Source organism: Cornus florida, unplaced genomic scaffold, assembly GCF_030987335.1.
Source record: "Cornus florida cultivar Cherokee Brave unplaced genomic scaffold, ASM3098733v1 CherokeeBrave_3.0.0_Hap2_Chr03, whole genome shotgun sequence".
NCBI lineage: Eukaryota > Viridiplantae > Streptophyta > Magnoliopsida > Cornales > Cornaceae > Cornus > Cornus florida.
This window is the reverse complement of record NW_026775573.1, coordinates 32,507,352-32,527,082: the sequence shown is the minus strand read 5'-3', so window position 1 is coordinate 32,527,082 and position 19,731 is coordinate 32,507,352. Positions and strand designations below refer to the sequence as shown.

General features: G+C 34.6%; 3 protein-coding genes across 3 annotated transcripts; all 3 read left to right on the top strand.

The window, feature by feature from the left end:
* The first annotated feature begins 220 nt into the window (after positions 1 to 220).
* On the top strand, positions 221 to 5,511 carry LOC132300185 (protein trichome birefringence-like 12). Its single transcript, XM_059797167.1, has 4 exons — positions 221 to 835; positions 3,135 to 3,272; positions 3,952 to 4,201; positions 4,570 to 5,511. The coding sequence occupies exons 1-4, from the start codon at positions 297 to 299 to the stop codon at positions 4,849 to 4,851; spliced, it is 1,209 nt and encodes a 402-aa protein (XP_059653150.1). The 5' UTR covers positions 221 to 296; the 3' UTR covers positions 4,852 to 5,511.
* A 1,664-nt stretch (positions 5,512 to 7,175) lies between these two features.
* Positions 7,176 to 7,667, top strand: LOC132301390 (uncharacterized). The gene has a single exon (XM_059798648.1). The coding sequence runs from the start codon at positions 7,176 to 7,178 to the stop codon at positions 7,665 to 7,667; it is 492 nt and encodes a 163-aa protein (XP_059654631.1).
* A 944-nt stretch (positions 7,668 to 8,611) lies between these two features.
* Positions 8,612 to 14,149, top strand: LOC132300183 (peptide methionine sulfoxide reductase B5-like). The gene is made up of 3 exons (XM_059797166.1): positions 8,612 to 9,048; positions 13,346 to 13,502; positions 13,610 to 14,149. The coding sequence occupies exons 1-3, from the start codon at positions 8,729 to 8,731 to the stop codon at positions 13,772 to 13,774; spliced, it is 642 nt and encodes a 213-aa protein (XP_059653149.1). The 5' UTR covers positions 8,612 to 8,728; the 3' UTR covers positions 13,775 to 14,149.
* The last annotated feature ends 5,582 nt before the right edge of the window (positions 14,150 to 19,731 follow it).

The window sequence follows — 19,731 nt, the reverse complement described above, 5'->3', positions numbered from 1 at the left end:
TAGTGTGTGTGAGCGTGTAAGCCAAATGAGGAGAGGGCGAGAGCCACTACAACACTAGTAAGTGCACGAGGGGAGTGTGTTGGTTAAGGTGTGTATAAGAGTTAGACTGACCAAGCGCTTGCAATGGTAGAAGCAACGTTTGGTGCCGCACGAGAGCAATTAGAGTGATGCTAACATGCAACATAAACTCTTTCACGCAATTTTTATTTTGCTTTTACTTTTTGTTACTCTGTAAGTCTCTCTCTGTGCTGCACAATTTATACTATACAACTTCATTATAGGACATATGATTAACAATGGCTCCAAAGCTAGCCTCAGCACTCTTCACACGGCTGATCTTGCCAACCTTCTTACTTCTATTCCTTTACTCAACCCTCCTCCCTCTCTACACACCATCTTCGACCAAACCACTACCTTCGAAACACTACATTCCCATTACACCTACTTGCAATCTCTTCAATGGGCATTGGATCTTAGACCCCAATCGCAGACCCATGTACGATGAGACCTGCCCATTTCACCGAAACGCCTGGAACTGTTTGAGAAACAAGAGAGAGAACATGGGTCGGATCAATTCTTGGAAATGGGTCCCTGAAAATTGTGAATTGCAAAGGATCGATCCGTTAGGGTTTATGAATCTGATGAGGAACAAGAGAATTGGGTTTGTTGGGGACTCACTGAGTGAGAACTTCTTGGTGTCTGTTCTTTGTATTCTTAGGGTTGCTGATGCAGGTGCAAAGAAGTGGAAGAGGAAGGGGGCTTGGAGAGGAGCTTATTTCCCTAAATTCAATGTCACAGTTGCGTATCATCGAGCCGTTTTGCTCTCCAAATACGAGTAAGAATTTATGGATTTATCTTGCAATGCTGATAGAATTTATTTCTCTCTCTATTTTTATGCATTATGTAGTGTTTTCCTTTTCAATTTATGTGCTATATGGTGAAATTGTGTGTGAAGTTTCTGTATTTAATATATATTTACATATAAAGGTTTATGTAAGTTTAAATTTTGTTCAAGTAAAAGTAAAATTCCATTAACATCACTAAAGGAGGTTGGGGAATTTGCATGCATAGGATGCTTTGTTTTGGGTTTTTCACAATTGTATATTCAATTGAAGGACCTAGCAGCCGGATTAATCATTTATTTTCATACTTGAAATAGTTGAAATGGCGGAGCGGAACAGAAATACAAATCTGTAGTGATGTTATATGTGGTAAAAAATTAGTTAATATATAAAGTTGGAGTATTGTGGGTATTGATTTTATGTTTTCATGAAATTGAGATGAATTGCTATAGTCCTTTTTTGAAGTATTATAATTGATTCTATTTGTCTCTTTCAATAATCTTTCTCGTACACATTTTCAGTATTGATTATTTTTGGGATTTCTTTTTTTTTTTTTTTTTTCATAATTATTTTTTCTGGGATTTCAAGAATGAATTTGTTGTCTCTTTATTGATGATGACTCGGCATAGACTAGGAAAAAATGCATTGAAATGTTTTGGAACACAGTATCTAATGATACCTGATCCCATATGTAATTAATCATACGGTATATGTAATACTATGGAAGGATGATAATTTATAGATCTAGAAACGAATAAGTGCAAAGCAGGTTATGAAGAAAAGCAAAGCTAATGGTGCTATATTCATGTGTATCCAATCATAAAACTAGAAACATGCCAATTCAATGCGATCATAGAACTAGAACATACCACTGCAATGTGCACCCGCGCACGCGCGAGAGAGAGATCATAGAACTAGAAACATACCACTGCAATGCAAGAGAGTGAGAGAGAGAGAGAATGGTGTTGATAGAAGGATGGAGATTGAAGAGTACTTATGATCGAGCATAAGAATTCCTATGGGTCAAAGAGTAATGCTATAGTGCTACGGTAGGGACCAAAATCCTCTCCAACGCGCTGCAGCGTCCACTGCACTGACAGTGTAGATCACCTTGCAGTGGACCCCATACTGATGGTAGAGATATGTTGCCCATCTCCAGTGCATTGGAGACTCCAATACACTGGAGAAGATTTTGTTCGACCGCCCTGAAATCCCAACCTGTCCTCAAAGCACTGCTTATCTTTTGGTTTACTGTTTTGATGGAGAGAAATTTACTTTTACATATGTTGAGTAAAAAAAAATACACGGACACCCATTGATATTTGCATTTATTACATGTAAATGCTAAATTTGGAGAAACCTACAGAAAGTGTCATGTGCATCCACTTAAGAGAGCTACCTCTGATTTATTGGCTGCAGAATAGTTCCAAGCATGGTTCTCCGTTACCTTGTGGATTTGCGATCTGGTTTGGTCTGTTTATTTCCAAAAGGGTATGGTAAAAGTGCAGTGTGTTGGTTTATTTTATTCATTGATAACTGCATTAAGTTTTCTGTGGTAATTGTTATGAAGACACGGTGTTGGTTTCTTGTTATGGTGGTCCTGACCATTGAGACAGTTGCCAACTTAATCTTAATTGCTGTCCTTTGTCATCTGTTTTCTGCTGCCACAAAAGCTGAAACTGGGTTCTTGTGGCTCGTAAAGAGAGCTAGATTGAAGATATTGAGAGAATTTGTATTGGGATACAAGTTGTGCTGGAATCAGTGTTACCGTTCTTATCATACTATGCCAAATTAGTTTTGCAACTTCTTATCGCTACTCTTTTCCATCTTGTCTTATGGTGATTTTTCTGTTCAGTCAAGAGCTTGTAATTTATTTTGTCAACTGCATTAGAAGTTTCAAGGAAGTAGTTGCAATTCTATTAAAGAAAAAAATACTGAGTTGGTTTGTATCATCAGCAATTTTGCAATCCTACTATACTTTGATGATGTATTGTTGGTTCAAACATATTATCGTTCGCTTATTTGCTAAACCACCAGGACCAGAGGAACTTCAATTTAAAGTAATGTCCATATAGTTCTATGACTAAACGAGTTGGATTTGATATCAAAATTTAAAATACTTTATTTTCGCTATATTCAATTTAAGTATGTTTTTACCTTAATCTTGATGGGATTTTGTTGAGGGTTGAATAGCTTGTGCATAGTGTAACTTCAATTTCGGAGTGCTAGTTGATGTTTTCATCTTTTTTTTGGATATAAAAACCTCATTTGCTCATAGCTGATTAAATAAAGGTGGCAGCCAAAACAATCAGCGCTCTCTGCTCAAGATGGATTGAAGGGAATATATCGAGTAGATGTTGATCTCCCGGCAGATGATTGGGCCGACATATCTGATTTCTACGATGTCCTTATTTTCAATACTGGCCATTGGTAATCTCCCCTTCTTATTTTGCTTATTGGTTTAATAAACTAATATCTTCGAGTTTTTGATTATTTATTTATTTATATTATATGCACATTAATAGAAATTCTAAAAATTCTTATTTGCTCAATCACATAAAAAGTGGATCTTGTTATGGAATACTGCTAGTGCTCGGGGATCAGACTGTTTGCCTTCTCTGTTGTCATTATAAACTTTGCTTATTATTTGTTTGCTGTGTTAAATAGCTGTATTGGGCATTGGTACATTTATCTCCCTTGAAAGGTAGATGGAGTCTATCTTGTTGACAGGCTTGAACTTTAAAATTGAGGTCCCTGGCTCAAAATATAATGGATTATTGCTGCTCCTTATTAACGACCCAATATAAAAGTAAAGAGTAATTTTCATTTATTCGAGCACTTTCTCTGCAAAGCAGACACATATAGGTTGACCAGTGACAAAAAATAAAATAAAATAAAAAATGGAAAGGCAGGGGAAATGAAAATCAGACTGGTCCACCTGGTGGTGACATGCATATCACAAACTTAATCCATAGGTAGTTTTATTTTACATCGGCAGTTTTGACTGTTGGATGAGGTGCTCTGCATACTGTGGCCTCTTTTTTACATTTGCTGATGTCTGAAACAGATCGTGAATTTAATAATTTACTTGCTTATTACTTTCCACTAGGTGGGGCTATGATAAGTTCCCAAAAGAGACTCCTCTTGTTTTCTATAAGGAAGGGCAACCAATACATCCTCCCTTGGAGATGTTGGATGGACTTAGAGTTGTTCTGGAGAATATGGTTTCCTACATACAAAAAGAATTTCCCAGGAAGACACTCAAGTTCTGGCGGTTGCAATCACCTAGACATTTTTATGGTGGCGAGTGGAATCAAAATGGTAGTTGCTTGTCCAATGAACCCCTCGAGAAAGTCCAGGTATAAACAGATGATGGCTTTCCTTTCCTCCTCCCGAGTTTTTATATTGATATCACCTTCAATCCTGGGCATTATTGATAGTTTTATCCTAAAATTTTGAAAATGTGAAATGTTTCTGCCAGAAAAATCTTGTACTCGGATGCTTTGAATTTCTTTGAATGCTATGGAAATATGACCATCCTTCTAAGATGCTCTGAAATTTCATTGGAATTTGCGGATTTTTTTTTCTCAATCAGTAATTTTTCGCATGGTTCAAAATCGGGGAAGAAAAAAATTGATTTTCAAAATTCCTCAAAACTTAAATCTTTTTCTTTAGAGGAGATTACTGCTGTTTTTAGTGAGAAAAATCAACACTGATACCTGGACAGCTTGACAGGTGGTTTGATCCCAGCAATAATGGGGTGAACAAAGAAGCAAGACAATTGAATCATCTTATTGAAGAAGCACTACAAGGCACAGATATCCGATTACTTGATCTAACTCATTTGAGTGAGTTCAGAGCAGATGCTCATCCTGCAATTTGGTTGGGAAAGAAGGATGCAGTGGCAACTTGGGGTCAGGACTGTATGCACTGGTGCCTACCAGGTGTTCCTGACACGTGGGTTGATATTCTGTCACAACTGATCCTTTATGGCTCGGAAATGGGGTGATGAATGGTGAAATGAACACTATCAAGTTCGATTGAGATTTCCAACTTGCCAATTCCAACGAATGCCAACAGCGAATTGTTCAGCAGTCACTCTCAGTTCACAGATCAGATCAGAATGTGAGAAGTTGGTTATTGCACGGGTACAAGCATAGTCCCACGAGTCAGGTTTCCCTGTCAATTTGAATGCTAGTATGCTTTCAGGGGAGGTTGACCTTATTTATAATTATTATGCTGGATCTGTTTCTTCTTCTTCTTCTGTGTGTGTGTGTATTAGTGTGTTGGCTAGGGATGCAGAAAAGGTCGGTGGAAGGTGAGCTAGCATTGGAATGACTCAAGGTTTCAAGTTGAAACTTCAATTTTTGAGAATAAATCATCATTTTTTTTTGGTTTTTTGTTTCCCCAACTTTCGTTCTTCTTCTTTTCCGAACTTGTTGAGAACTATGCTGTTAACTGTAACTGCTTTGACTATAATTTTATTTATTTATTTGTCCACATGAATACAGTACATTTCAAGTCTCCACTTTGGATGAGTTATTGCAGGGGTTTTTAGTGATATTGTTTCCCCTTAAAGTTATAGATTACTCTTGTTTTTTCTTTCTTTGTTGGATTAATACATGAACTTGTAAAAATGAAGCAGTGAACTTCTGGTCATTTCATTTTATGCAGTCGGATTCTTGTGTGATTGTGATTTTGATTCTTGTGGGATTGTGATTTACAAAAATGAAATAAGTGGTAAAAAATATATGGCGTTATATGATAGTTTGGGTCTTTCTTTGTTTTTGTAGGAGAAAAGTTTACTATATTTATTCTAAGTAAAATTTGTAAGTTTTAATTTTAAATTAAAATGTTCATATTACAAAGCATTTGAAATGAATGGAGAAGTCCAATTCAAAACTTAAACCTGATTTGAATATTCAATTTTAGGGAGGCCCATTTCAATGTGATTTTTTTATCCTTTTCTAATGCCTTTGTTTGTAATTTCTATAGATTTTTTTATTTTATTTTATTTTATTTAACTTATTTTTGGATCCAAAAGTGGCAACATAAGAGAACGAGCTAGTGAGCTGTGTATTGATAAGGACATGCAAATTCAAGTGTTTGCAGAGGCAATCTCAACACCTTTATTCAACAAAGTAATTTCTAAAACGCAAACTTTCGATTTTTAGTCAATTTTGTAAGCATTAATTTATCGAGAATTTTTTTTATCGCAATTTAATTTTACAAAGAAAAAAAGTTCCTTTAATTTATCCTTGGGAATTTAATTTGAAAAAGCACATTGTGTCATTAACTAATCATAAAACCCAAATGACATTTTTACAAAACCATTCATTCTTGTATAATTCAAATCATTTAGTAAAAACGAATTCAGATGAATTAGGATCTCTTCACTAATTACTACGAGTAATTTTTGTTAGTGCATTTAGTAAATAACAATCAATTATCATGTGGCACAATATTGTTCACTAAATATACACATTGATTTTAGTAAAACTTAGTTAGAATCCCCTTCACTTATTATCGATTTACGTTTGAATAACAAACAATTTTTATGTGGCACAGTAATGTTCACCAAATATATAAATTAAATTTAGTAAAAATGAACCCAGATAAATTAGAATCCTCTTAACTTATTATCGATTTACATTAACGCATTCATTGAATAACAATTTATAAAATGATGTCCTGATTTTTTTGTATTTGTTTTTGTTTTTTATTTTTAAAAAATGTAGCTCTAGTGTTACTATCCAAATGGGTTGTTTATATATAAAGGTGAGAAGTCAACCCAATTAATTTTGGATTTGTTAAACCTTTGGATCACTCATGTTACTACATGATTTTTGTTATAGAGCTTTGACTCTCGTTTCTTCACAAATTTAGCGCCTATTCTTTGTTATTATTATTTTTATTTTACTTTAAGATCTGTATGTCGTTTTTAACTTGCTTTTTTGCTTCTATACTGCGGTTTTGATTTGGCTTTGTGCCTTTGCAATGATATATATATATATATATCTATAATAATAATTAAACTCAAGATTTGAAAAAAAAAAAACAATAAAAAATTACGCCAAGACCCCAAAAGGACATAAAACCATAAAGAATGACCATCAAACCCTAAACAAACTCATTGTGTACCTAATAATGTTCTCTCAATCTGAACATTCCAACCAGATCAAAACCTCAATTTCAACCTCAACCAACCCATCAAACCCTAAACAAAGGAACTCTCTTTACCTAATAATGTTCACTCTCAATCCGAACATTCCAACCAGACCAAAACCTCAATTTCCCCAAAAACCTCCACCAACCCATCAACAAAAACCTCAAATGGCGCTAAGGGTTCATATCCTCACCCCCGAAATCCCCTCACAAACCCTAAAATCCCAAACCCATCATCCTTTCCCCTCCACAACTCTCCAAACCCACACCCCCAAGATCCAAATCTCATGCGCCAACAGCGTCAGTGATGCAGAGCTGGCATCAGATTTGGCCACAGAAATTGAAAAGATGAGCACCCATTTGGTGCAGAGAGAGGAGGCCATGAAGAAGAGCAGACAAATCTTGTTCACAGAGCTGTGTCAGTACATGGGTTCGAATTCTGAGGAAGTGAAGACGACATGGAAGAAGATGAGTGAAGAAGACAAGTGGGTTTTGGCCAAAGGGTTTGTTTCGGATTGGGGTGTCAATTTTCATCCATTGTCTGCTAGGTCTGTCAAAGATATGGTTGAGGAACACTTGGTTGAAGACAACCCATCTTTGAGTTCTTCACTGTTTTTCCCTAATTTGAAGAAAATGATGGGGTTTTCACAAAGCAAATGAAGGGTGAGAGAAATTTATGTGGGTGTGTTGTGGTTGGAAATTGAGATAGGTGGATATAATTGTCATTTGTTCTCAATTGGAGAGACTTCAATTTGGGGTTTCAAATTTGAAAAATCTACTTTTTTTATGAGAAGTTGCAGATAGGTTGATAAATTATTAAAAAATGTGTAGATATTGGTTAATTTTGATGAATTTGGGGGAGATTAACTTGCTTCGAATGATTCTTTTATTTATTTATTTTTATTTAACTGGTATGATTCTTTTATTTATTTATTTTTATTTAACTGGTAAATTTTGAAAGATTATTTGCTCATGAAATCCATCAGAGAGCAGCTTTTCCAAGTTGGTGCGTCTCCAATAATTTAAATTATTTATTAAGTAGTTAAATTTTTTTAAAAAAAGGTCTCTCGAAATTTATTTGTTTTATTAAGAATTTCCAGGTAAAAATGTCGAGTTTTGAACACACAATGAATGTATGAGGAATATTTGTATCTATGATTCTATATACGTATTTATCAACAAAAAAAAAAAAAAAAAGGGAGGAAAAGTGGACAAAAAAGGAGGGAAAAAAGTGAAGTGACAATATTACTTTTCATAGAAACTTTGCGAATATTTATTTGTGTTATGGAGTGAGGGATTTTAATTTCTATAAAATAAAGTAAAATAAAATTAAAATTAAAATTCTTCATCAAAACTAGAATGTCTCGTTAATTTTCTTGGGTTGCACTTTACCAAAAAAAAATAAATGAAAGAGTGACACATTCTCTTTTTGAGTATCTCTTTTATCTTTTGTACACTTCCATTCATGCCAAAAAAAAAAAAAAAACCAAAAAAAAAACAAAATAAAATGAAATGAAAAAAGAAAATGAAATTGAGAAAAACGAAAGGAAAAAAAAAACGTAGAAAACTATTGAGAGGTAAAAGTTAGATGTATTAGTTAAAATGTTAACAAGAAGATAGAAGTAGAGCCACGAACCGTCCACGGAGGATGAGTTGGTGACAACATTATCTGGCGATTGAATTGGTCTCCACACTATAAACAATTCAATAGTTTATCTGAGATGGGCTCTCAGATTTTCAAAATCTCACCATTCACTTCTTGTAGAACCCTAATTTTCAATCCCACCCCCGTCTCTCGATTATTGGCAATTTCAGTACCCAACAGTCTCTGCAAAACCCAATTCATACACCAGACCTCAAAACCCATCAATCACAAAATTTCATCATCTGGGTTTGGTGGGTTGTCTCTCCGGAGTAAGAGAAGCTTCAGAGGTGGGATTGTAGCTATGGCCGCATCTGGTCCGGTTCAGAAATCAGATGAGGATTGGCGTGCGGTTCTCTCTCCCGAGCAGTTTCGAATTCTGAGGCAGAAAGGAACAGAGTATGCTTGTGTATATGTATATGTATATATATGTCTATATTTGTTTGTTTGTATATATATAAGGCTTTGGTTTGCTTTGCGACATAATTTATGATTGGATTACTGCAAATAATGGGTTTGTTCTATTTGTACTGTTCTTTCTTAAATCAAATAGTTTGTGTCTGAGTTTCTTCCTTCAGATTTTTGTTGATCACCTTTGTTAATAATTGTTGACTATTGGATTCATGACTTGTCTATTTGAGAAACATTTTTTAAGTATAAGTTTGTTTGTAGGTGGTTTATTTGTTATTCATTACTATGTTTCCTTTTTTTTTCCATCTTTATCTTTCAAGCTTTGATGAAACTCAATTGCTGATGGTTTGTCATTCGGATTGGTGGCTCACTCTTTGGAGAAACAATGTGTGTGAATGTAAGTTTGTTGGTTGGCAGTGAGAGTCATCTTTGTTTGTTATGCATATTACTTCTGGGAGGCGCTTCGGGTAGGGAAAATTGGTTGAAGAAGGGGTAAGAGGGGAATGATGATGATGGATGGAAGCCTTTCAATTACTTTCTTACCTTCCCCAAGTAAGATACCAGACCTCAAACCCTGTCCAAAGAGTGGAAGTACAAATAGACTCGAAACCCAAACAAGCTTGCAAGGATTGGAACTTAATTTGTTACTTTTGCATGAGAGAGAAGAAGAGGAGTGGGAAAGGAGGGAGGAGGATAGCCGCATCACTCCTGATCTGTCTTAATCCTTCCAAAAGGGGAGGAAAGGAGGAAGGAGGAAGGAGGAAGGAGGAAGGAGGAAGGAAGCATCTTTTGGTTTTTTTTTTTACCTCTATATCCTTCTAAAAAGCCTTCTTTTTAATTTTGGAATGGAATAGCGATCAAATTGGGCCCCTTCCTTCCTTGTTTTCGTCCTACTCAACAAAACAACACGACAAAAACACACCCTCCTTTCTCTAGCCCTCCAACATTCCCTTTCAATGTTTTTGTACGAAACAGAACATAAGTATAAGCTTGTTGCCCTCCTACTTCTGGTTCTTTTCAATCTTCCATATTGAATGGAATATTTTCTTCTGGGCTCCACCCTTGCGACATTGGAAGTGATTAAATTACTCGCATATTGGCCCCTCTCTCTCTCTCAATAACATGACAGCATGTTTGGAGAATGAAGCCCATTGCTTCAGCTGGGGCTTCCAGAAATAACTTGATCTCTACCCCATGATTGGCCACCTCGCAAACAACAACATCTTCCATAGGAAATTAAAGAAAAACAATCGAAGGCAGAGTAGTACACCTCTGAACCTGCATCTGAAGAATAAATATGAATTCTATGCCATAGCCACCTGAAAAGATAGACGCTTTAGGACAAAACTAAGAAAAATTACCTAAGACTAAACTAGGGAAAAAAAAAAAAATTACCTAAGACTATATTACCAATTAATACGTTGTAAGTTAAACATAGTTATGGAAAACTCACTAATGAGCTTTCCATAAACTTAGAATTGCACCAAGGATCGGTACAAAGCCCATATCCATTTGCGATAATCTTTAGATGAAATAACAAAAGAATTCCAAAATGAGATTCCATGGTGTATGATGTTTGCGGATGATATCTCCCCCCCCACCCCCCCCCCCCCCCTCAGTTTGCCTATGATACCGTGCTTTTGGATATCTCTAAGGAGAATTTAGCAATAAAACTAGAAATGTGGAGAATTGTTGTAGAATCGAAAGGGTTGATAATTAGTCAAACTAAAACCTAGTTAAGGAATGCAAATTAAATAAAGATTGGAATATTAATAATATAATGATAGCACTTCAAAACAAAAGGATTACTCAAAACTACCACTTTTGGTATCTAGAATTGATAATATAAATGGATGGAGAGATAGTGATGAAACTAGTAGAATTGGGGTGGGGAGGACAAAATGGAGACACGCTAGTGGGATTTTATATGATAAAAGAATGACTCATAAGCTAAAAGGAAAATTCTATACGATCGTTATTAGACCAACTATGTTGTATGGAGCGAAATGTTGGGGCCTAAAAAAGAAACAAGAACCACGCCTTTATGTAGTTGAAATGAGAATGTTAAGATGGATGAGTGGAGTGACTAGAAGAGATAGGATCACTAATGAAAGTGTGTGAGGAAAATTAGGTGTAGCTCCCATTGGTGAGAAAAATTGAGAAAGTAGACTTGGATGATTTGGTCATATACATCGGAGACCTAGTGACGCGCCGGTCAAACGAGGAAAATAGTTGTAATAGAAGGGAAGAGACAGAGAGGGAGGCCAAAAATAACATGGGATGAGGTTATTAAAAATGTTCTGAAAAAGTTAAATATAGTAAGTGAATTGCCATGTAATAGAAAATTTGGAAAGAGAGAATTCATATGTGTGATTAAGGCAAGGATGATGATGATGAAGTCGAACATAGTTTAGTTACTGGCTCAAGAGATGGACTATATTGCATGACCTCTTTTAAATGCACAAGGTTTCTGTGTTTAGATCGATGACACTGAATATAGAGAATGGGTTATATAGATTTGACATGTCAGGTAATTCAAGTTCATTATGTAATTGGTCATAAGACAATATTAGGTATTATGTTTCTTTTGAAAACTATATATGTTACGTAATATACCATTTTACTCAGAAAAGATGAATATTAAAAGAATATGAATATTTAATTGTTCTCTCCTGTCCTTGGGTTTTTGGCATTTGAAAATCTGATGCTTAGGCACATACCCACATGTATAGAGCCTGTGTGATATAGGTGGATGCTTTGTCATTTCTTTATAGACTAGGGTTTTGAGTCTTCCACCGCCCACCTTCTTTCTCCTTTTTATCTATGCATTCTGAAAATGGATGTGGTTTGAGTTGAATATATGTTTTTTATTGAGGTTTTCAGCATGTCACCGACAATCTTGTGAAAAATTGTAGGAATTATGCAATAAATCAATAGGATCTGATATACCATCAAGATATCTTCAGTATTGCTAGAAATCACATGATAAGTTACTGAAACGCCACCTCAGGTCATGCCTACAATGAGTTCATATTGGATTAAGAAATTTGATTTCTTCCTTTGTTCTATGAGTGAAAGTACATAATGTCTGACGTGATATGTTACATATAGGGAAGAATTTGGATACCAAGCGGCTAGAGGAGGAAGGAAAAAGTGGAGGTTGTATGTGAAATCCAATTTAAGAGCTCCTACTGGATTTTCTGACGATGTGAGTAGAGATTATCAGTTCAGGAACAAGAGTCCCGAGTCTAGACCATTTATTTTTAAATAAAAGTTAAAAGAAGAATGAAGCATTAAATGCGTTGATGTGCTGATATATTTCGGTGACTTGATAGCTTCCATTTTTTTTTTTTTTTCCCCCCTTTATAGCTTCCATTGAAGTTATACAGCTTGAATATACTGATAAGCATAAAACAGTGCCATGACATATACAGGCAACGATGTGTATGGGAAGACAGCATGATACCTCCCTTGCCAAACTTTCGTCTAAGCAGCTAGAGGTAAACAAATTTCTCCCAGTAATAACTGAGTTAGACCCTAAAATATAAGTTCATGGTAGACTAAATAGGTAAGGCCATTCTTTGTCTCTCCGCTCTGCTTCCTTCCTTCCATTGCCCTCTTTGATGTAAAGGATGAAAATTTGAAATTTAGCTAATTATTTGTCTTCAGAGATGTGAGAAGATAGCCAAAAAACTGAAAAAGGAAGTTGGATAAAATGTATCCTCTGGAATGAATGTACCAACTATCCGATGAATGAATGATGCAATTCCTTCCCACTCACACTGGTTCTTCTATTGAAGAGGTCCTCCTTCTATGTGAGGTGGGGCATATGTAAGAGTGGAACCTAGATAGAACGCAGAGCGCCGTCCTCGGCTGGGAGGGAAGAGATAAAGTTCCCCACTTACCTTTTCTCTCCATGTCTAGAAAAAAACGCTCCACTGCTGGATGTGATAGGACTGCAATCTCAATCATCCACATATACTCTTCTATTATTACTAGAACATTTGTTTTACAACTGTAGTTGTTATCTCATACTGTTACAGCATAATATGAAGCGCTGTTTCATCCCGGAGGAAGTAAAGAAAAGAAATGAACAATGTGGAATCTTACGGTGGTTGGGTTGAATTGGCCATTGTAAGATTTAAATGTTTGTTGCATCTTTGTTTGATGCCTTGGAGATTAAAATGAGATGGATCAAATCCTTTTTTGTTCTAAATAAATCTTGCTGAAATTGCCAAACCTTGTCGATTCTTACCTGGTTATATATAATTTGCTGTATGTACAGGTACCCAGGCACGGGAGAGTATGACAAGTTCTTTGGTGAGGGAGTCTACAACTGTGCAGGATGCGGTACTCCTCTCTACAGGTCCACTACTAAATTTAACTCCGGTTGTGGTTGGCCAGCTTTCTATGAGGGTCTTCCCGGAGCAATAAATCGCACCGTGAGCATACTTTTCTATTTTACTTGTCCAACTTCTTTATCTCACCTTAAAAGTACCTTGTTGTATAATTTTGCTTGATAGTTAATGACATTCTTTTGTGCTCTCAGGTGGACCCAGATGGAATGAGGATTGAAATTACATGTGCCGCTTGTGGTGGGCATCTAGGTCATGTATTTAAAGGAGAAGGGTTCCCTACTCCAACGAATGAACGTCATTGTGTTAATAGTATTTCACTCAAGTTTCTTCCTGCAGAATCTTCTCCTTCTCAGTGAAGGTTACGGTAATGGTATCTTCATTCTTTGTGTCTAGAACTTGGTAATGTCCTTGGAATAAGACTGATACTGTGGGGTTTCCTGGTATGGGTTGAATTCTAGGTTTGTCACCTTGCTGGTATAGCTTATACCTGCTTAGCAACCTTACTAATAAGGGGGTTTCTGCTTACCATTGTCATCTTCATCTGTCAAGTTTCAAATTCTTGTATAATGTCAGAAAAGTGCTTACTGTGTGTTATTTGTATGTTCTCTCGTAAAAAAAAATATCAGGACAATTTCTGTTGGCTAAAGGATGAAGACGATTTTTAGGAGGCATGAATAAAGTTATGGTAAAAATGTGGGTGTTTTTAGTGGTAAATCATGAATTGTTTCTAACATGAGAATCACAGCCACCTTATTTGTCTATTGGGATAGAGAAATGAAGGCTCCAATGAAGGTCATCTGCATTTTAAGCATGGTTGTCGTCGTTGTCATCGTGGGGCTTGATGGGGCAAGACTAGGGGTGGCAATTGGGTGGGTTTGAGCGGGTTTTGCATGGGTTGTGTATGAATGGGTCAGTAACCCATTCTCAACCTGCGAATGACACCGATAATGACAATTCAACTCAAATTTCGACAGAATGTCTCAATTTGCATTGCAGTCAGCATAATAGACCTCCAATTTTCATAGTACATCACAGAGTCCAAAGAGAACCCAAAATTGGTGAGTGATGAACCAAAACAGAGTACCCAAAAAAAGACAACATATTAAACAATTTTATGTGATCCAAGGTTTGTGGATTTTAAAACATCTTCAAATATTATTTCTTAAGAGAATTGGACATAAAATTTTGTGAATTTTAGGTTTGTGTATCTTTAAAGTGTATTTTCTGACTTTTAACCAATTTTTATTTGAAGAACTTAAAATCGATTGATTTAAGAAAACGTGAGAAATTGCTTTTTAGGCACTTTCAAGTACCTAGACCTAGAATTTATGTTTTTTTTTTAGAGTTAATTTTTTAGGAAAGCCTTTTATGATTTTATGATTTTTAGAATTTAAGAATTCCAATGCTTTATTAGCTTCTATGAAAACTTGCAGTTCTCAACCTCTGGCTTTTGAAATAATCTGTAAGAAAACCGAGTTTTGTGGCTCAATTTTGGTTGCAAAACAACTAAGAAATTGTATATCTGTAACAACTAATTACCTCATCAAATGAAAAAATTAATTTAGAATCTGAAATGACCTTCCAAAAATAAAAAAAATAAAAAATATTTTTTTTAGAATCTGAAATGTTTGCAAACTTTGAAATACAAAATTGTACAAGTAGTAGATCCAACAATACTAGAGAACAAAGTGGGAAGTTAGGACTCTATAAACTACTGATATATATTTCTTGGTGAAAAAATTAGATAAATACACAGTGAAGAATAATTTGATTACTTGGTATCAACACATGGTTAGGAACATACATGCAACAGTAGTCAGCTGGAAGGAGATATTTTGGTAATTGGCTCAATGAATATTTTGATTGTTTCCATGGCCAATGAATTGGAAGTACTCATACAATACTGCAAGTCCTTGTCACGGGTTATTAAAATCCGATCGCCAGCATCATCTATATATTTGATCTTATAAGTTCCAACATTTAATTTCAAGCTCTCGGATACTTCCTCTTCTAACACCACCATTCTTGATGAAGAAGGTAATTGAAACTTTATCATATCATCTCCATAGGTTGCCTTTATAGTCATCATCCTTACTTCTGGTGGTGGTCTTACCAGTGGAGTCATGCGAGCGTCAGTAGCCACGAGTTTCTTAGTAGGCAAATCAGTACATGGAGGTTCTCGTCTAGAGGGAGAGCTTTCAACCTTTTTTCTCTTGCTCCGCGGCCAGCGATCAATTTTATTGTCTCGGCATATACGCTTAAATGTAGATCGGCTTACTACAAAAATAAAAATTCAATAACAAAAACTCATATAATTTGCAAGTGCAAAAGAATAAACTATTATTTCTATTAGAAGAAACTCAAAAGTAGAAAATCGAGCAGATTACAAACAACAATTTCAATTAGTGTATAAGCTCACCACCAATAATCTTAGCAACATCTTCAAGTTTCTTCCCGAAATGTTTTTCGAGCTCCTCATAAGTGATTGAATTTGCATTAACATTCCTTCCATCGTTGATATCATCAACTTCAACTTCATCTGTTAGTTGCTGATTTGGTGGATGTGGCCGTGTCGTCTCTTGCCCATTATGTGAGACTTCAAGCCTAGACGGGGATACAGAACTTTGGCATTGAGAAAAATCAGGTTCGCCTAGACGGGGATACAGAACTTTGGCATTGAGAAAAATCAGGTTCGTGATTCATGCATGGCTCATCAACAGCATGCCAGTAAATGTTGAGATAATCATCTTCAACTGTATTAATATACACATGAGATAAAGATTGAATTTCTTAAGCTAAGCTGCTATTCAATTAAATTTCCATGCCAACTATATACATATTTCATTTTTCTGTTAATAATTTTTTTTAAAAAAGGTGAGAAATTAAGGGTGACAAAAAGACATAAAGATAGAGAAAAGCAGCTTACTGCAGGGAGAGAGAGTCGGCTCACTCCAAAATGCCTCCAAGAGCTTATCATTGTGCATTGTCATCGATGAACTACCTGATAAAAAGCACATCAATATATATATAATTACTACCTTACATTCAACCTTTTATTCAAGGGTTCAAAAGATTATTGTTCTCAACTTAGACGATGGAAGGGGTTCACAAAAGGGTTCAAAACGCGTAAAGAAAAGTCAATAATGGTTGGAAACGTGTTTTTCATTTGCCCCACCAAGGAAAGAGACAAGCCAAGAATTACCTCCACCAACTTTTTTAACACAATTGAGTCCCATCGACATTTTTTCATTCATTACTAAAAGTTATACATTTTTTATAAACACGTGGAAATCTCCTTCATCAAATTTGAAACCTGTTTATTGAATTGTTGAGCTGAAAGCCTCTACCTACTGCCTACTTAGTGGTGAACTACATGATTTTAAATTTATCCAATAAAAATATATCAGTGTGCACCTTTCATTTTAAAATATTTATCTATTTTGGTTGACTACTTTGGTCTAGACCTAAAATTTATGAAATCTAGGATTTATTTCATTTAAACATAATAATTTTGTGATTTTTGAACAATTTTAAGTCATCTAAGTTTGTAAATTTTAAAACATCTTCAAATATTTTTTCTTAAGAGAGTTGGACCTAAACTTTTGTGAATTTTAGGGTTTGTGTGTCTTTAAGGTATATATTATGACTTTTAACCAAATTTTATATGAAGAATTTAAAATCCATTCAGGTAAGAAAACTTTAGAAATTGCTTTTAGGCACATTCGAGTAACCTAGATCTAAAATTTGTGTTTTTTTTTTTTTTGGTTCTTTCGAGGACTTGCATTTTTAAACCTCTGCCCTAATTAAATATTTAGCAAAACCGGGGTTTGTGGCTCAAATTCGGCTGCATAACAACTAAGAAGTTGTTTGTTTTTGGAAAAAATAAAGATTGTTTTTGTTACGAGGCTAACGTGAGTTATTGGGCTTGTGGGTGTCCAAAATCGAATTTGTTAGTGATTGGCGTCAAAAATTGAATTAGAAAATCAATGTAACTACATTTAATGCAACTAACTAGGTTGTAATTCTCTTAAGAGATAAATTTTAAAATTACAGACTTTTTTTTGTCTTAATGATAATTTTATATGACTAGGTTGTCTTTAAGGTGTAAAAGTATGACTAGGTTGTAATTTAAGACATGAAACAAAACCACTTTTATAATCCACTGCATGTAAATTAAAAATAACAAAGAATATATGTCAAAAATACTCTTAGAAAGCCCTCAATAGCAAAATAAATTTTTTTAAAACCATAATTAATTAAGATAGAAAGAGAGTTTATATAGGTAAAAAGAGGTTTTAAAATTGTGCAAGGATAGCCCTAGAAATTTGGGTAAAAATAAGAAATAAAAAAATTACCAAAATTTGATTTTTTACAGATTTAGAAAAATGCAACCGGTTGGAGGCGTTTGGCAATTCTGACTGACTGATTAAAGTTACTAAAATCTGATTTTTCACACATTTTGGAAAAATACAACCAGTTGGATTTCAGAGAAAAAGATGTTGCCAGGAAGAAAAAGACTCGGTCCACATTAGCCTCCGCTGCTCAATTATTTATTCTTGTATGTGTTTGACAAACGTCATGTGACTTCTATGTATATACACTGCTATTATGTCCTAAACCAAGGTTGGAAGGAAGGGGTTCACAAAAGGGTTCAAAGCGCGTAAAGAAAAGTCCATAAAGGTTGGAACCGTGCTTTTCACCTACTGTTTTTAACACAATTGAGTCCCATCTGCATTTTTTCATTCATTACTAAAAGTTTAACATTATTTATACACATTTGGAAATCTGCAACACCAACCCATTCCAAGACAAAAAGAAAGTTCCTTCATCAAATTTGAAACCTGTTTATTGAATTGTTGAGCTGAAAGCCTCTACCTACTACCTACTACCTACTCAGTGGTGAACTACATAATTTTAAATTTATCCAATAAAAATATATCAGTGTGCACCTTTTGATTTTAAAATATTTATCTATTTTGGTTGACTACTTTGGTCTAGACCTAAAATTTACGAATTCTATGATTTATTTCGTTTAAACATAATTTTGTGATTTTTGAACAATTTTAAGTCATCTAAGTTTGTAAATTATAAAAAATCTTCAAATACGTTTTTTCTTAAGAGAGTTGGATCTAAACTTTTGTGAATTTTAGGGTTTGGGTGTCTTTAAAGTATATATTATGACTTTTAACCAAATTTTATTTGAAGAACTTAACAGCCATTCAGTTAAGAAAACTTTAGAAATTGCTTTTAGGCACATTCGAGTAACCTAATTCTAAAATTTGTGATTTTTTTTTTTTCTTTTGAGGACTTGCATTTTTAAAGCTCTGGCCTATTAAATATTTAACAAAACCGAGGATTGTGGCTCAATTTCGGCTGCATAACAACTAAGAAGTTGTTTGTTTTTTGAAAAAATAAAGATTGTTTTTGTTACAAGGCTAACGTGTGTTATTGGGCTTGTGGGTGTCCAAAATCGAATTTGTTAGTGATGGGCATCTAAAATCGAATTAGAAAATCAATGTAACTACATTTACTGCAACTAATTAGGTTGTGTAATTTTCTCAAGAGATAAATTTTAAAATTTCGACTTTTTTTTTTTTTTTGTCTTGATGATAATTTAATATGACTAAGTTGTCTTTAAGGTGTAAAAGTATGACTAGGTTGTAATTTAAGAAACTTAAGAAATGAAACAAAACCAGTTTTGTAATCCACTGCATGTAAATTAAGAAGAACAAAGAATATAGGTCAAAAATACTCTTAGAAAGATCTCAATAGCAAAATAAATTTTTTTAAAACCATAATTAATTGAGATAGAAAGAGAGTTTATATAGGCTTATATAGGCAAAAAGAGGTTTTAAAATTGTCCAAGTTCAACGCGTTTGGCAATTCTTTGACAGACTGATTAAAAGTTAGTAGTAGCACAAGGGAAAAGACTTGGTTGAGCATCTCCGATGTAGTGGTAATCCAAAATATATAATTACTACTATAAAGTTGGAACCGTCCACCCACTTTCTAAAGACAATTGAGTCCCATGAAAAAAAGAAGTAAAAATTAAAATACAAGCCATTCCAAAACAAAAAGAAAGTTCCTTCATCAAATTTGAACCTGTTTATGGAATTGTTGAGTTGAAAGCCTCATACCTACTAGTGCTGAAATACACAATTTTAAAACAGCTTCAAATATTATTTCTTAAGAGAATTGTACCTAAATTTTTGTGAATTTTAGGGTTTGTATATCTTTAAAGTGTATTTTATGACTTTTAACCAGTTTTTATTTGAAGAACTTAAAATCCATTCATTTAAGAAAATTTGAGAAA

What these genes read in the sequence shown, in the direction of transcription:
- LOC132300185 (XM_059797167.1), top strand. Translation starts at nt 297, where the DNA reads ATGGCTCCAAAGCTAGCCTCAGCACTCTTCACACGGCTGATCTTGCCA. An exon ending in ATTTTCAATACTGGCCATTG is followed by an intron (nt 3,273 to 3,951) that starts GTAATCTCCCCT and finishes ACTTTCCACTAG; the next exon opens with GTGGGGCTATGATAAGTTCC. An exon ending in AACCCCTCGAGAAAGTCCAG is followed by an intron (nt 4,202 to 4,569) that starts GTATAAACAGAT and finishes ATACCTGGACAG; the next exon opens with CTTGACAGGTGGTTTGATCC.
- LOC132301390 (XM_059798648.1), top strand. Translation starts at nt 7,176, where the DNA reads ATGGCGCTAAGGGTTCATATCCTCACCCCCGAAATCCCCTCACAAACC.
- LOC132300183 (XM_059797166.1), top strand. Translation starts at nt 8,729, where the DNA reads ATGGGCTCTCAGATTTTCAAAATCTCACCATTCACTTCTTGTAGAACC. An exon ending in CTGAGGCAGAAAGGAACAGA is followed by an intron (nt 9,049 to 13,345) that starts GTATGCTTGTGT and finishes CTGTATGTACAG; the next exon opens with GTACCCAGGCACGGGAGAGT. An exon ending in CCGGAGCAATAAATCGCACC is followed by an intron (nt 13,503 to 13,609) that starts GTGAGCATACTT and finishes TTGTGCTCTCAG; the next exon opens with GTGGACCCAGATGGAATGAG.